The sequence below is a fragment of the Stegostoma tigrinum genome, chromosome 6 (assembly GCF_030684315.1).
Source record: "Stegostoma tigrinum isolate sSteTig4 chromosome 6, sSteTig4.hap1, whole genome shotgun sequence".
NCBI classification, from domain to species: Eukaryota; Metazoa; Chordata; class Chondrichthyes; order Orectolobiformes; family Stegostomatidae; genus Stegostoma; species Stegostoma tigrinum.
In genome coordinates, this window is record NC_081359.1 from 92,705,141 (window position 1) to 92,722,185 (window position 17,045).

Here is a 17,045-nt window from a genome sequence, read left to right on the forward strand (position 1 = left end):
CTAAGATTTTCTTAAAACTTTTAGTGTCTTTTTAACTCTTGTTTAACTCCTGATTGTGGCTTCTGCCTTAAGCTTTCCACTTCCCTCTCCTGAACTCTCTGCATGAACAAGTGAGAAGGAGTGGGAGAGAGAAATGAAGTGAGTGAAGAAGCAAGAATGGTTGTTTGTGGGACGAGGCAGAGGGATGGAGTGCAGAAAACAGTGACTGAGAGACGATGATCAGAAAGGTTGTGCTTAAGAAGTGCTGACCGGGAAGGTTAAGAGAAACTTTAAGAGGATGTGATGGCACATGAGAGGATCAGGAGAGGTGTCAAGTAACAGGGCCCAGGAGAAAGGCAATAGGTGTGTTGAAGAGGGAGATAGCAAAATTATTGAATTCTTTTTGAAAAGAGTGAGCAAAGTGCAAAACCAAGTGGAAGTATTGCTATCAGGTAGGGGGTGTAATTTTAAACTGCACTGAAATGAAAACGTACAATTAGAACAAGCTTTATATGAAGGAAAATGTTACCTTTTTTTCCAGAAGCCATCTTGAGTTCATTAATTTCTAATGGTAAGTAATTACCGTTTTGCTGGAGGATTTTACCTTTATTGGCATTCCTGGACCTTTATCACTTTACATATTAAAAAGTGCATCTTCAAATTATGACAATATACAATAGGGACGTTATATAAATGAGAGCCTATAGCTATTGTGTGTAGTATCTTGAACTGTTTGCTCTGATTAGACAATTATAGAATCTTAAATTTTGTACCTGCTGCCCAACAGATGATCTGACCAGACAGATTTCTTCGCTTCAAGAAGAAATTAGCTCAACTCGAGCAAATGCCTATGAACTTGATAAACAGAAGAATAGCTTACAGGAGCTCGTGGATGAAAAGACTGAGACAATTGCTTCCCTAGAGGAAACACTTCACCAGAAAGTAAGTGGTTTTTAAAGAAACTGGCCTTTCCTTTTAAACTTGTAAACTTATTAGTAGTATTTTGAACAGATTTGCAGCATTTAAAGAAGTGAACACAGAATATTTACTTTATATGAGTGATCTTTATCCTAGATGAAGACTCATTATTGTTTATTTTATCTTATCTTCAATATCAGGTCTCAAGCAATAAATAAAAAATAAATCCCAATTTATAGTTAGGTGAGAAATCTTAAGAGTATAATTCGAAGTTTTTACAATCTAAAAAGCTAAGTCTAAACAGTCTTACGTCTGTGATCAGCAAGGTTTTGGAAAGAATTCTGAGGGATAGGATTTATGACTATTTGGAAAAGCATAGCATGATTAAAGGGAGTCAGCATGGCTTTGTGAGGGGCAGGTCATGCCTTACAAATCTTATTGAGTTCTTTGAGGAAGTCACGAGACAGGTTGACGAGGGCCGAGCAGTGGATGTGGTGTACATAGACTTCAGCAAGGCATTTGATAGGGTTCCCCACGGCAGGTTCATTCATAAAGTCAGGAGGTATGGGATACAGGGTGATTTGGCTGTCTGCATTCAGAATTGATTGGCTGACAGGAGGCAGAGAGTGGTTGTAGATGGTAAGTATTCTGTCTGGAGGTCAGTGCTGAGTGGTGTCCCACATGGCTCTGTTCTTGGGCCTCTGCTCTTAGTTGTTTTTATAAATGACTTGGATGAGGAAGTTGAGGGGTGGGTTAGTACGTTTGCTGATGACACGAAGGTTGGAGGTGCTGTTGATAGTATCGAGGGCTATTGCAGGCTTCACCGAGACATTAACAGTATGCAGAGCTGGGCTGAGAAATGGCAGATGGAGTTCAACCTGGATAAATGCGAGGTGATGCATTTTGGAAGGTCGAACTTAAATGCTGAATATAGGATTAAAGGCAGGATTCTCGGCAGTGTCGAGGAACAGTGGGATCTTGGTGTTCAAGTGCATAGCTCCCTCAAAGTTGCCACCCCGGTGGATAAGATTGTTAAGAAAGCATATGGTGTTTTGGCTTTCATTAACAGGGGGATAGAGTTTAAGAGCCGCGAGGTTATGCTGCAGCTCTACAAAACCCTGGTGAGACCACACTTGGAATATTGTGTCCAGTCCTGGTCGCCCTATTATAGGAAAGATGTGGAGGCTTTGGAGAGGGTGCAAAGGAGGTTTACCAGGATGCTTCCTGGACTGGAGGGCTTGTCTTACGAGGAGAGGTTGACTGAGCTCGGACTTTTCTCTCTGGAGAGAAGGAGGAAGAGAGGTGACCTGATTGAGGTGTACGAGGTTATGAGAGGCATGGATAGAATCAGTAGCCAGAGACTTTTCCCCAGGGCAGGATTGACTGCCACGAGGGGTCATAGTTTTAAGGTGTTAGGAAGAAGGTATAGAGGAGACGTCAGAGGGAGGTTCTTCACCCAGAGAGTTGTGAGCGCATGGAATACTTTGCCAGTGGAAGTCATGGAAGCAGAGTCATTAGTGACATTTAAGCGACTGCTGGACATGCACGTGGACAGAAGTGAATTGAGGGGAATGTAGGTTAGGTTATGTTATTTTTGGATTGGGATTATTCCACGGCGCAACATCGTGGGCCGAAGGGCCTGTACTGTGCTGTACTTTGCTGTGTTCTATGATCTATGTTCTAAACCAGGTCCTGAATGTAACCACTTCCCAACGAATGTGGAAACCTCTGTGAAGGCTATTGTTTACATTTTGAATATATTTTGAATGTTTATTGGGCTCTGCTGTCAAAGTAATTCACATCACCCATATACGTCATGCCTCAGATTTGGTATTAAAAAGACCAACTATCATGGAAGTGTTCTCTTTCATTAGATACTCCACATTTGTTAAATTTTTGGATTGTCATGGAACATTATTACTTACAAGGATTGTCCCAATTGCCCACCATGAATTCAGCGAAAAACCATGCAAATTCAAGAAAAACAATGTAAATCCAAATTTGTCCAGGGTTTCCATGACTTTCAGCAAACATGCATTAAGTGAACAGAACTTTGGAATTTCATCCCTTTACCTTGATTGTGAAAGTGCATTTTAATCTATTGCTAAATCTATTATCTGTCTAATTTAAATTAATTTAATTGTCATATTCACTGTTTCCAAAGAAAAAGAACATTGCAGATAATCAGCTAAACATAAGTGAATTGGAAACGACTGTTGAGTGAGTAAATTTTAGCCTTTTGAAATGTTTGTTGAAAACTTGTATATTTTGCCAGACGTTGGAATGGCACATTGAGTCTATGAATTTCATATTTTATTAAAGCATGGCATTCCTGTTTTATTTCCATACCAAGTACCTAACACAGAATTAAGAGAGGCAAGGCAAAATTAGAGAAAAAAGAAGCATAACTTTCCATGCAATAATAGTTAATCTAGGTTGGGAAGAATTTTCGTTACTGCTTTTCGATGTGCAGTAGTCAATCTAAGACATTTTCTCTGTGCTTATGATTCTGCTTGTATGAAGATAACGACATGATTAATTTCATACAAAAGCAATTTTTTTGCAGATATGATATCTGAAATTAAAGCAGAAAATACTCAACAGGCCAGACACCATCTACTTAAGGAACCGATTAAGGTTTCAAGTCAATGGCCCTTCATCAGAATGAATGACATTTTTCCAATAACTGGATGCATTAACTTGGTTCCCTTCACAGGTTTTCCGTGACGAATTTTAAGTTAACAAACCTGTTGTGACATGTTTCCTGTGCACTAATATACAGACAATTTGAATGTTTTTGTACAATATTATTAACAACTAGCTTAGGGCATTTAACCTATTTAAAAAAATCCCAAAACACACTACTGTAGTCAAGGAAAAAGAAGATGAAAGCACATATGAGGTGAGATGACAAAAATTGGGTCAAATAATGGAATTCAAAGAGATCTTTAATGAAGGAGAAGAAAGAAAAGGCACAGAAGAAAAACTGTTCCTTACTACCATCTCAGTAAAATATGAGGCTGGATGAACACAGCAGGCCAAGCAGCATCTCAGAAGCACAAAAGCTGACGTTTCGGGCCTAGAACCTTCATCAGAGAGGGGGATGGGGAGAGGGAACTGGAATAAATAGGGAGAGAGGGGGAGGCGGACCGAAGATGGAGAGTAAAGAAGATAGGTGGAGAGAGTATAGGTGGGGAGGTAGGGAGGGGATAGGTCAGTCCAGGGAAGGCGGACAGGTCAAGGAGGTGGGATGAGGTTAGTAGGTAGGAAATGGAGGTGCGGCTTGAGGTGGGAGGAAGGGATGGGTGAGAGGAAGAACAGGTCAGGGAGGCAGAGACAGGTTGGACTGGTTTTGGGATGCAGTGGGTGGGGGGGAAGAGCTGGGCTGGTTGTGTGGTGCATTGTGGGGGGAGGGGACGAACTGGGCTGGTTTAGGGATGCAGTAGGGGAAGGGGAGATTTTGAAGCTGGTGAAGTCCACATTGATACCATATGGCTGCAGGGTTCCCAGGCTGCAGGGTTCCCTGGGAACCCTGCAGCCATATGGTATCAATGTGGACTTCACCAGTTTCATAATCTCCCCTTCCCCTACTGCATCCCTAAACCAGCCCAGTTCGTCCCCTCCCCCCACTGCATCACACAACCAGCCCAGCTCTTCCCCCCTACCCACTGCATCCCAAAACCAGTCCAACCTGTCTCTGCCTCCCTAACCGGTTCCTCCTCTCACCCATCCCTTCCTCCCACCCCAAGCCGCACCCCCATCTATCTACTAACCTCATCCCACCTCCTTGACCTGTCCGTCTTCCCTGGATTGACCTACCCCCTCCCTACCTCCCCACCTATACTCTCTCCACCTATCTTCTTTACTCTCCATCTTCGGTCCGCCTCCCCCTCTCTCCCTATTTATTCCAGTTCCCTCTCCCCATCCCCCTCTCTGATGAAGGGTCTAGGCCCGAAATGTCAGCTTTTGTGCTCCTGAGATGCTGCTTGGCCTGCTGTGTTCATCCAGCCTCACATTTTACTGTCTTGGAATTCTCCAGCATCTGCAGTTCCCATTATCTCCTTACTACCATCTGTTCCCTTTTCCTCAGCTAACTTCATATCTTTGCTTTTATTTTTTATTTTATATGTTTCATTCCATGGAATTCAACTTTCTTGGCAAGGTTATTATGTGGTACCTTAGCAATGCCTTTTAGAAGTCCCTACAGAGCACATGAACCACACTGACTGTCTTTGTTGCCTCATCAAAATAACCATCCAGTTCATAAAAAAGTTCATTCTGTCTTTTCTCAGGGTAAAGGCTGTGTCATTTTATTTTTCTGTATTTTTAATTGTTGACTCAACTGAGAAAAGAACTGTTTTAAAAACTAAGGATTGCTGCATGTTTTGAAAGCAAGTAGTCCGACACTCATTATAGAGAAGAGTAGATGTTGTTTGTTGACAAGCTGGAGTTGAACAGTTATGTACAAAGCTTGATGAGGGTAATGGCGCTATATGATATAAGGAGCAGAATTAGGTCATTTGGCCCATTGAGTCTGCGCCACCATTCGCCCCTTACTAATCAACAGCCTACCTATCTCCATCTCAAATACACTCAGTTACTTGGCTTCTGCAGCTTTCTGGACAATGAGTTTCACAGATTCACCACCTTCTGGCTGTGGTTGATGCAGTCTGCATCAGGTCCGAGAAATTGTTTGTTAAATTGCTGTATAATAGGTTTTCCAGCAAAGTTGCATTTTTTTTTAATAAAAAGGGAAGTGGCAGCAGGGACGTAAAGTTGACTGCACAACAGAGAACAGAGAAAACTAGCCTATAGGATGAAATTTCCCAGGGGATTAACAATATAATGCTGTTTCTCCTGATGTATGTTGTTCATTGATTTAAATATTGAAGACAGAATTTTAAAATGATGATGAAGACTAGACATATTGCTAAGATAAGAAGAGAACATAAATAAGTTGATAGAGTGGGTGAATGTGTAGCAGATGAAATTTAATGCAGTCAAGTGTGAAATGATACATTTTTCTCAGAATATGAAATAAGTTGTATGAATCTAAAAGGGGTGCAGACAACAAGAATGGGGACATATATGTCAAAATGTTGAATGTATAGGGCAGGTTGAGAAAGCAGTTAGATGTAGAATCTTGCAGATGTGAAATTCAAACAGACAGTTTGGTAAACCTTTGTAAAATACTGTTTCAGTCTCAGCTGGAATATTCTATCTAATTCTAGGGGTTTTACTTTTATTAACGATGTAAAGCCATTACAGAGAGCATAGAAAGAAGTTGTGAGAATGTTTACAAGGGTGAGAGACTTCAGTTTTGTAGATTGATTAAAGATGTTAGGGCTCTTTACCTTGGAAAACAGAGGGTTGTGATCAGATTTGATGTTTCTGTTCAAAATCAAGAAAGGTCTAAACAGAGTAGATGGAAACTGTTTTGCTAAAAAAAGGCTCTAGAAGTACAAAAAACAAAGAGCAGTACTACGCAGGAACAGGCCCTTCAGCCCACAAAGCCTGCGCCAACATGAGATGCTTTTCTAAACCAGAAATCATTGCCCCCATGTAGTCCATATCCCTCTATTCCCTGCCTATTCATGTACCTGTCAAGATGCCTCTTGAATGTAAACAATGATGAAGGTGATTGATGAAAACCAGCAGCGATATGAGGAAAGTCTTGTTCGACAGTGAGTGATTAGGATTTGGAATGCATTGCCTAAAAGAGAAAGGAACAGAGGTATGAGTGAGGGGGAGTTTTTAAAGGGATTAGTGACTTTCAGCGGGGAATTCTATATGCAATAATGGTAAGTATCAAACAAGAAAACATTGAGGAAAGGGCAAGGGAATGGGATTTGTTGAATTGCTCCTTCGAGACCAGGCACTGAGTCAATGGGCCAAATGGCTTCCTTCTCAGCTATACTTATTTTGTGATTCTGAGAGTTTTACATTGTGACATTGGAAGACTAAGGGTGAAACGAATGAGACCTGGAGCCAGAGTGGATATGGCATCAGAGGGATCTATTGTACAGGTCCACAGATCCCTAAAAGTGGAAGCACAGTGGATACTGTGGCCAAGAAGGCATATGGCGTGCTTGCCTCTATCGATTGGGGCATTGAGTATAAAAAATTGAAAGGTCATATTGCAGTTGTATAGAATTTTAGTTAGGTCACATTTGGAATATTGTGGACAGTTCTGGACGTCACACCACCAGAAAGATTTGGAGGCTTTGGAGAGGGTACAGAAATGATTTAGCAGTATGTTGCCTGGTTTTGAGGATGTTAGTTATGAAGCGAGATTCGACAAACATGGTTTGTTTTCACTTGAACATCGAATGATGAGGTTGACCTGATAGAAGTTTACAAAATTGAGAGGCATGGATACAGTGCATATTTGCCATCTTCTTTCCAGGGTTGATATGTCAATTACTAAGAAAGGTTTAAGGTAAAAGGAGGAAGTTTAAAGAAAGGTTTAAGGTAAAAGGAGGAAGTTTAAAGGGAATGTGAGAGGCAAGTTTTTTGCACAATTGGTGGTAAGTGTGTGGAATGTGCTGCCAGAGGACACGGTGGAGGCAGTCCAATAGCAATGTTTAAGAGGCAACTTGACAGATATATGAATAGGCAGGGAATAGATGGATATGTGCAATGTAGAGGCAAAAGGATTTTAGTTTGGAAAGGCATCATGTGTCAATGCAGCTTTGGTGGGCTGAAGAACCTGTTCTGCTATACAGTTCTTTGATCTCTTTGTTTAAATTTGGATATGCTAATGTATACAGGGTGAGAAATGAAGCGCTCAAGAGATGTTTGTACAGCATGTATAAAGTGGTTACAGAGATAGTAGGAACTGCCGATGCTGAGAATCTGAGATAACAAGGTGTAGAGCGGGATGAACACAGCAGGACAAATAGCATCAGAGGAGCAGGAAAGTTGACAGTTTGGGTCTAGACCCTTCTTCGGAATGTGTAAAGTACACAGCTAAAGTTCCTACTGCACTTCATTCAGCTTTCCATTACTAACTGAGATGGGAGATAGCTCCTGTGATTTAATTTTTGCAGTTTTCCATGATTCAGCTTTTATGTCTCATAATTACTTTATCTTGAGAAGGGGTTTTGGGTGGCCCACTAGATATACTGTAAAATCGCCGAGCTGGTTTCTTGTTTTGGAGACGTTTCATTACCATGCTTGGTAACATTCTCAGTGCGGCCTCCAATGAAGCATTGGTGTGTTTTCCCACCTGGTTTTTAAACTCTAGGGTCCGTTGAGATGGATTGCCTCGCTTCTCAATGTGTTCATTAATAGCATGTATCGTGGAGTGCCCTGCTTCTAGGATTTCTTGTGCCTGTCTCTGCCTAGTCTGTCCCAGGATCTCGGTGTTATCCCAGTCGAAGTGGTGGTTCTCCTTGTCCATGTGGATTGAGATGAGTGAGTATTGGTTGTGTCTTTTTGTAGCCAGTTGGTGTTTATGTACACTTGTTAGTTTCCTTCCTGTTTGTCCGATGTAGTGTTTCTCGCAGTCTCTGCAGGGAATCTTATAGATGACATTGGTCTTGTCCATAGCGGGGAATGGGTCCTTAACAAGGGTGTGCAGTTGTCGTAGGGTTGATGCGGTCTTGTGTGCCACTCTGTTACACAGTGGTTATAGGAGCCTTGTGGTGAGTTCCAACGTGTTTCTGTATAGGGTAGTGTGATGATTATGTAGTCTCTTCCTGATGCTGTTCGTGTAGGTGTCTTCTGACTCAATTCTTTGGATATCCATTTTCCTTGAAAACCTGGAAGAGGTATTCTTCTTCTTGGTGTAGTTCCGTGTTGCTGCAGTGTGTTGTTGCCCTTTTCGCACGCAGCTTCATTTGTGTGTTCTGGAATGGTTACTGTTGAAATTCAGTACCTGGTACCACAAGCCCGGAAAACAGCAGAACAAAACGGCTGTAAGATGGTAAGGGTAATGATAAACGACGCACACAACCAGCTCCACAGATACAACAGAGAAATTACGTGCCAAAAAACATTATTCCAGGAAGCTACCAATAAGACTGTACAACTGACATGGAACGAGCCAATAACATCAGCCGACAGACCACAAAAGCCAAGAAAAGACAGTCCCTGCAAGACAAGTTAGCCACACTTACCCACAAAAACAGAACAGACACATGGATAAGGAACCACTCCGACAGGAAACTGACAGACACGGAAATAGCCGTTCTCACTTGGGAACTGAACTACAACTACAGGGATGCTAATAAAATGAAATTCCCAGCTACACTGGAAGCCACACTCAAGACCAACAATATCAACGAAGAAACACAACAAACTATAAGATAGACAGTAATCCCGACACTGACCAGAAGGAACGAACTCAACACCCTTAACACACAGGAAAGACAAGGCCTGGACGGATTAAAGAAAGACAAGAACATCACAATACTACCTGCAGGTAAAGGGCGCATGACAGTGATAATGGATAAAAGGGACTACATCTCCAAAGCACAAGCACTGCTCGCTGACAAGAATACATACCAACCAGAACAAACTAACCCAACACTGCAACTAGCCAACAAAATTCTGTACATGCTACAAGGACGTAAACAAACAGTACAGATCAACAAAACAGACTTCTTAAGATTGAAACCCGAAGGAACCAACACACTCCGATTCTCTGGCCTCCCTAAAGTGCATAAGCTGGAAGCCCCCTTCAGACCCATAGTCTCACTACCAGGCACTCCATCACACAGATTAGCCAAAGAACTACAAAGAAGACTCAAGCACCTAGTCAACAAGTCACCCTGCTTTATCCACTCAGCCCAAGAATTCCTTAACTCCATCAAAGACATAAAGATAGAGGACAAAGAGACCATGATACTATTTGATGTCACTGCCCTATTCACATCAATGGACATACCACTAGCAAGGGAAACAATGACGACACTCCTTGAACAAGAATATGACTCCAGTAAAACCACCTCCAAGGACAAGATGTTGAAACTGTTGGACCTATGCCTGACGACCCACTTCACTTTCAATGGCCAAACATATGAGCAAATCAGTGGGACACCCATGGGATCTCTGGATTCATTGCAGAAGCAGTGATGTGAAGATGAGAAAGGACTGCCCTTCCACAAATCCAGCCTAAAGTGTGGATATGCTACGTAGACAACACCTTTGTCATCATTAAACAGACCAATTTGGAAGAGATACACAAACTTATAAACAACACCCTCACTGGAATAAAATTCACCAGAGAGAAGGAGAAGAACAAACAACTCCCATTTCTGGATGTCATGATAGAGTGCAAGACAAATGGGGGACTGCAAACCAAAGTACACCGAAAAGCCACACACACAGACCACGTATTGAACTTCAACAGTAATCATCCCAGCACACACAAAGGAAGCTGCGTGCGTACACTATTTAAACGGGCAACAACACACTGCAGCAACACGGAACTACACCAAGAAGAAGAATACCTCTTCCAGGTTTTCAAGGAAAATTGGTATCCAAAGAATTGGGTCAGGAGACACCTACACGAACAGCATCAGAAAGAGACTACACGCCTCAACATACTCATCACACTATCATATATCAGAAACACGTCGGAACTCACCACAAGATTCCTACAACTGCTGGGCATCAGAGAGGCACATAAGCCCTCGTCAACCCTACGACAACTGCTCACCCTTGTTAAGGACCCCTCCCCACAAGACTCTCTACGGAGACTGCGAGAAACACTACATCGGACAAACAGGAAGGAAACTAACCACAAGGGTGCACAAACACCAACTGGCTACAAAAAGACACAACCAGTACTCACTCACCTCAATCCACATGGACAAGGAGAACCACCACTTCGACTGGGATAACACCGAGATCCTGGGACAGGCTAGGCAGAGACAGGCACAAAAATTCCTAGAAGCAGGGCACTCCACGAAGCATGCTATTAATAAACACGTTGAACTCGACGCCATTTACATTCCACAGTGAAGGAAAACCAAAAGTGAGGCAATCCATCTCAACAGACCCTAGATTTTAAAAACCAGGTGGGAAAACACACCGACGCTTCATTGGAAGCTGCACTGAGGATGTTCCCAAGCATGGTGACGAAACATCTGCGAAACAGGAAACCAGCTCGGCGAGCCAACCAACCTCAACACCCACAACCTGAGCTGCAAATCTACTCCAAAACCCTAGATGCTGTACACTCATATGGTGAAGGTGCTTCAACAAAAAAATTTTGCCCAAGCAACAATGGTAAAACAGCAATATGTATTCAGTCAGAGTGATAGGTAACTTGAAGGTGATGCTGTTTCTTTGCATCTGCTGCTCATACTTCCTAGGTATGAGGTTTGAGAGTTATGGAGGTGCCACTGAACAGTGCCCCACAGTGCATCTGATAGATAATACTAAGTGCTGTCATGGTACACTTATGGTTGACGTTTAGATTTGATACATACATAGCTGCGTATTGCTTCATTATCTTAGAGGTGGGGAGGGAGAGGAACTATGAGTGGAATAATACAGCAATCATCAGCAAATAGTGGTAGTGTTAACTTGATAGAATGGGCTATGAGGAGGTAGATGAAAACAGTTATGTCTGTGCAGATGCCAAAAGAACTTATTTAGTAACGGCCTGGAACTGAGATAATGAGCTTTCAGTGGTCATAACCAGCATTCTGTACTGCGGTATGATCCCACTAGGGAGTTCTTCCTGTCTTCATATTCTGATAGACTTAGGTTTGTAATAGGACTGCTTGCATCACATCTAGTTGAAAGCTGCTTTGATGATGAGGGCAGAGATAATAAGAACTGCCGATACTGGAGTCAGAGATAACACAGTGTGTATCTGGAGGAACACAGCAGGTCAAGCAGCATCAGAGGAGCAGGAAAGTTGATGGTTCGGGTCAGAACCCTTCTTCAGAAATTTCTGGAAAAGGGTCCCAACACAAAACATTAATTTTCCTGCTCCTCTGATGCTGCCTGGCCTGCTGTGTTCCTCCAGCTCCACACTGTGATCTTTGATGATGAGGGCACTCACTATTGCTTCACCTGTGGAGTTCAGGCTTTGTGTGCATGCTTGGAACAAAGCCATTTTACCGTATATATCTGAGTGGTTCTGATGGAACCTGAACTGAACATTAGTCAGCAGGCTATATGTATGTAAGTGCTACTGGACAGTACATTGATGATTAATTGCATCAATTTGCTAATAATTTGAGCAGTGCTGATAAGATAAGTATCCAGACTGGATTTGCTTTCCTTTTTCATACATAAGTATCTGGGTAATTTTCCATATTGTCTGGTATTTTCCTAGTGTTGTCTCTATAATTAGAACAACTTAAACAGAAGAGTCGGTTCTTGCGTGCCTGTCCTGTCCCAAGCCAGGTTCCTTGATTAAGCACAGTGTTGCTGTGAATGTAGAATCCAGTTTCTGAGCAGGCTGCTGGGAAACCCAGTGGTTGTCTTCGTCTCCCCATATAGTTCAGTACCAGCTAAGTTGGGTTGATACCCTTAATTGGCTAATTTAAAACAATTGACCTCTGGACAGAAAGGCTCTCTCCACCCTTCACATGCTGCACATCTGAGTTTGAATCTGGGAGTTGTAGTTGGGAAGGCATTTTGGTTTCCAACCCTATTCACCCACCCGATCAAGTACTCCACCACTTTCTTTGAGCAATAAATGCTGGTCTAGCCAGCAATGCCTACATCCATGAATGGGTTTTTAAAAATTCCATACTCACAGGCTAACTAAGGTTAACACCCTTCCATAGGGAGGAGTGAGTAACTAGTTGGATTTTCTATGGTCCTAATACAGTACATGGCAGACTCCCTAATGTCGAAATCCTCACCCACTTTAGGCAATGTAAATGGTTTCTCCACAACTGGCCCCATTACTGACATTGGATCGCAAGTACTGTTTAAATTACTTGTTGTTTTTGCCATTAAATCCCAAATCTTGAAAGGTGATAATTGTTTAGTTTAAAGTACGAGCAGCTCTTAATCTGTACCATAATAGCTTTCCTCTTGCTTTGTGATAAGTGTAAATTACAGACTGTGAGCACAGAAACATATCTGGCACTTAAAAAAAACAGTGCTGATACTTTTCATCTTACACTCATTAGGGTAATTTGCAAGAACACCAATTTAAAGGGAAATTCAGTATTTATACCACGTGAGAGGAGAGTGCTGATTAGTCGACAAATGAACTGGAGTAGAGGCATTACTGTGGAGAATGCCCTCATTAATGGTGATTGACAGCAGCCAGGCTAAGTTTAAATTTTAAACAAAGAAGGTGAACTCTGATTTGTCACCGTATTACCTGCTGTAAATATACATTCTTTGTTTACAAAGAATAGAACCCTGTGTGTCAAGATGTGTAATTTCCAGTGCAGTCCTAAATTGATTTTCAACATAATTTTTTCCAAATTCAGGATTATCCAACAAATGAATCATCAATATTTGGTGTATTTACCAATCAAACTCTACTTACCAATCAGCACTGTCCTCTCATGTATAGGAAGAGGAGTTGGCCGTTCAGCCCTCAAGCCTATTGTGCTATTTAAATGAGATCATGGCTGATCATTGCTCTAAAAAGAACATCTACCTCCCTTTGGCCCATATCGCTTAATACCTTTGCTTATCAAAAACATAGCTATTTCAGATTTAGAATTCATAACTAACCCAGCATCAACTGCTGTTTGTGGAAGAGAGATGTACTTCATAACATGTGCTAAATAGTCTGGCCTTAATTCTCAGACTATGACCCCTGTTTCTTGAATCTCCAACCAGTGGAAATAGTTTGTCTTAATGTACATGGTCAGTGTTGGTACTCCCCTTGAATTGGTATTCTTGTGATTCGCTGTGACAAGTGCAAGTGAAAAGCCTCAGTAAAATGTATTATGGTTTTTTCAGCAATATACAATTTCTCTTGTACCAAACAACTGAGCCTGCCAATGTATATGGAAGCATTTTATTACAATGTGCACTTCTATGCTGTCGAGACATCAATCGCCTCAACCTTTCCACCCCACTCACCCATTCCAACCTCTCCCCCACAGAACGTGCAGCCCTCTGCTCCCTGCTCTCCAATCCCCACCTCACTATAAAACCAGTAGACAAATGAGGCGCAGTTGTAGTATGGCCCACTGACCTCAACATCGCCGAGGCCAGACACCAGCTCTCGACACCTCCTCCTTAATTGTGACTCCACCCCCGATCACCAAAACATCATCTCCCAAACCATCCACTGCCTCATCACTTCTGGTGACCTCCCACTCACAGCCTCCGACCTCATTGTTCCCCAACCCCGCACCGCCTGCTTCTATCTCCTTCCCAAAATCCACAAACCTGACTGCCCTGGTTGACCCATTGTCTCTGCCTACTCCTGCCCCTCTGAACTTATCTCCAAGTGTCTTGACTCCATTTTCTCCCCCTTGGCCCAGGAATTCCCCACCTATGTCCATGACACCATCCACGCCCTCCATCTGCTCCGAAACTTCCAATTCCCTGATTCCGAACACCTCATCTTAACCATGGGCGTCCAGTCCCTATACATTTGTATTCCCCATACAGATGGCCTAAAGGCCCTCCGCTTCTCCCTGTCCCGCAGGTCCGACCAGTCCCCCTCCACTGACACCCTCATCTGCTTAGCTGAACTCATCCTCGCCCTTAACAACTTCTCCTTCAAATCCTCCCACTTCCTACAGACAAAGTGGGTGTCCATGGGAACCCGCATGGGCCCAAGCTATGCCTGCCTCTTTGTAGGATACATGGAACAATCCCTCATCTGAAGCTACACTGATCCCTCACCTCTTCCTCTGTTACATCGAAGACTGTATCAGTGCCGCCTCATGCTCCCACAAGGGGCTCAAACAGTTCAAAGACTTCACTAACACCTTCTACCCCAACCTTAAGTTCACCTGGACCATTTCCGATACCTCCCTCTCCTTCCTGGACCTCTCTGTTTCCATCTCTGGCAACCACCTGGAAACTGATATCCATTTCAAGACTACTGACTCCCACAGCTACCTAGAATACACCTCCTCTCACCCACCTTCCTGCAAAAATGCCATCCCCTATTCCCAGTTCCTCCGCCTCTGCCACATCTGCTCCCGAGATGAGACATTCCACTCCTGGACATCCCAGATGTCCGCGTTTTTCAAGGACTGCAACTTCCCCTCCACAGTGGTCGAAAACATCCTCGTCTCTCGCATTTCCCTCAACTCATCCCTCACACCCCAAACCCGCAATAACAACCAAAACAGAATCCCCCTTGTCCTCACGCACCACCCCACCAACCTCTAAAAATGAGATTCAGTGATCCATACATGGTATCTAGTAGGCTTAATAAAATGACTTATCTGGTAAACATGTTTCAAAGCTAGTAGGGACAGCAGATGTTGGACAATCTGAGATAACAAGTTGTAGAGCTGGATGAACACAGCAGGCCAAGCAGCATCAGAGGAGCAGGAAGGCCGATGCTTCAGGCCTAGACCCTTCTTCAGAATTCTGACAAAACATCAAGCTTTCCTGCTCCTCTGATGCTGCTTGGCCTGATGTGTTCATCCAGCTCTCTAAACCTTGTTATCTAAGAATCTCCAGTATCAGCAGTTCCTACTATCTGTGCACTTTTATGGGATAGAGATGTTTTCATGTTTCACAAGTTAATCATTAGGGTGTGTAAACTTCTATTCCAGGACTCCATTGCCAAATTCAAGCTAACATTTAAGTGCTGTAACGCATTGTCAGAGGCTCTCAGTGGTTTTGTAGATCTCATGCAGAAGTTTGACGGTCACCAGTGGAATTTCAGAATTACCTCTGATCAGGTGGTGACATTTTTTGCCTCATAGATATACCATAGGATAACTGGTCCTCTCATTGCACTACTTCAAGCACACTGATTTAGTTAAATATTGTTCTACTTGCGATGAAATCAACAAAGTTATCTCATTTGAGGTGAATTGACTTGCTAGCCTACTTTTAGCTAATTTGGCCTGAACTAACCTTTGTGTGTTTTGAGCCTATAGTCAATTGAATGAGACAATCAACAATAAAGAAAATGACATTTCAAGTATTCAGCGTCAATATGATTCCATCAGTTCTGAATTAGCAGAAATGACCCAGTTAAGAGAAACGGCAGTTCGTGAAATTAATCATCTGCATGACCAGTTGTCCAAATTAAAATATGAACATCAGGTAAGAAAAGTAACCATTTTTGTTGAACCACTGCAAATGATGTTCATTGTTACTTGTGTAAACTGGTGTGACTGGTGGAGATTATAAATATGTGGACATAAAAGACCATGAAGAGGTTTGAAAACAAGAATGAGAATTTTCAAATCAAAGCATTGCTTGATTGAGAGCCAGTGAAAGTCCATTAGCTCATTGAATTGAGAGTGAAGCTTTGTGAAAGTAAGGGCACAGTAGCAGCGCTTTGGATGACCTCAGGTTTATAGAAGAAAGAATTTGGAAGACAAGGTACACAGATATTGGAACAGTGACATCGAAAGGTACCAAAAGCATGAATGAGCACTTCAATAGCTGATGAGCCTCGGAAAGAACAAAGCGAAGTGATTTTAAGGAGGATTGAATTTAAGCAGTACCCTGCCATCCATGGGGGAACAGTGCAGAATTAAGACCATAGATGTAGGAGCATCTAGGATTAGGCCATTCCACTCATTGAATCTGCTCCACCATTTGATCATGGCTGACATGTCTCAACCCCATTGCCCTGCCTTATCCCTATAACCTTGATCCCCTTACTAATGAAGAACCTATCTGTCTCTGTCTTAAATACACTCAATGATTTGGATTCCACAGCCTTCTGCAGCAATGTATTCTGCAGACTTGCGACCCTCTGGCTGAAGAAATTCCTCCACGTCTCAGTCCGAAAGGGTCATCCCTTCACTTTGAGGCTTCACCCTTGGGTTCGAGTCTGTCCCACTAGTTGAAACATATTCTCTACATCAATTCTATCTGGGTCTTTCACTATTCTGAGTTTCAATGAGATCCTTGCTTATCCTTCTGAGCTCCATCAAGTAAAGATCCAGAATGCTCATCCACTCGTCATATGACTCGCCCCTCATTCCTGGCATAATTCTTGTAAACCTTGTCTGGATCCCCTCCAATGCCAGCACATCATGACCATTGTAGTGTGGTTGAGCGAC

The 17,045-nt window shown here is 42.7% G+C and overlaps 1 protein-coding gene across 2 annotated transcripts in view; it reads left to right on the forward strand.

Annotated features, from left to right (window-relative positions):
- tsga10 (testis specific, 10) overlaps positions 1–17,045 on the forward strand; it is a 111,890-nt gene that overhangs the window by 68,641 nt on the left and 26,204 nt on the right. For both annotated transcript variants that reach the window (XM_059646764.1, XM_059646765.1), the window contains 3 exons: positions 767–921; positions 3,062–3,117; positions 15,906–16,074. In XM_059646764.1, coding sequence (XP_059502747.1) covers positions 767–921; positions 3,062–3,117; positions 15,906–16,074 — 380 coding nt within the window. The remainder of the gene's footprint in view (positions 1–766; positions 922–3,061; positions 3,118–15,905; positions 16,075–17,045) is intronic.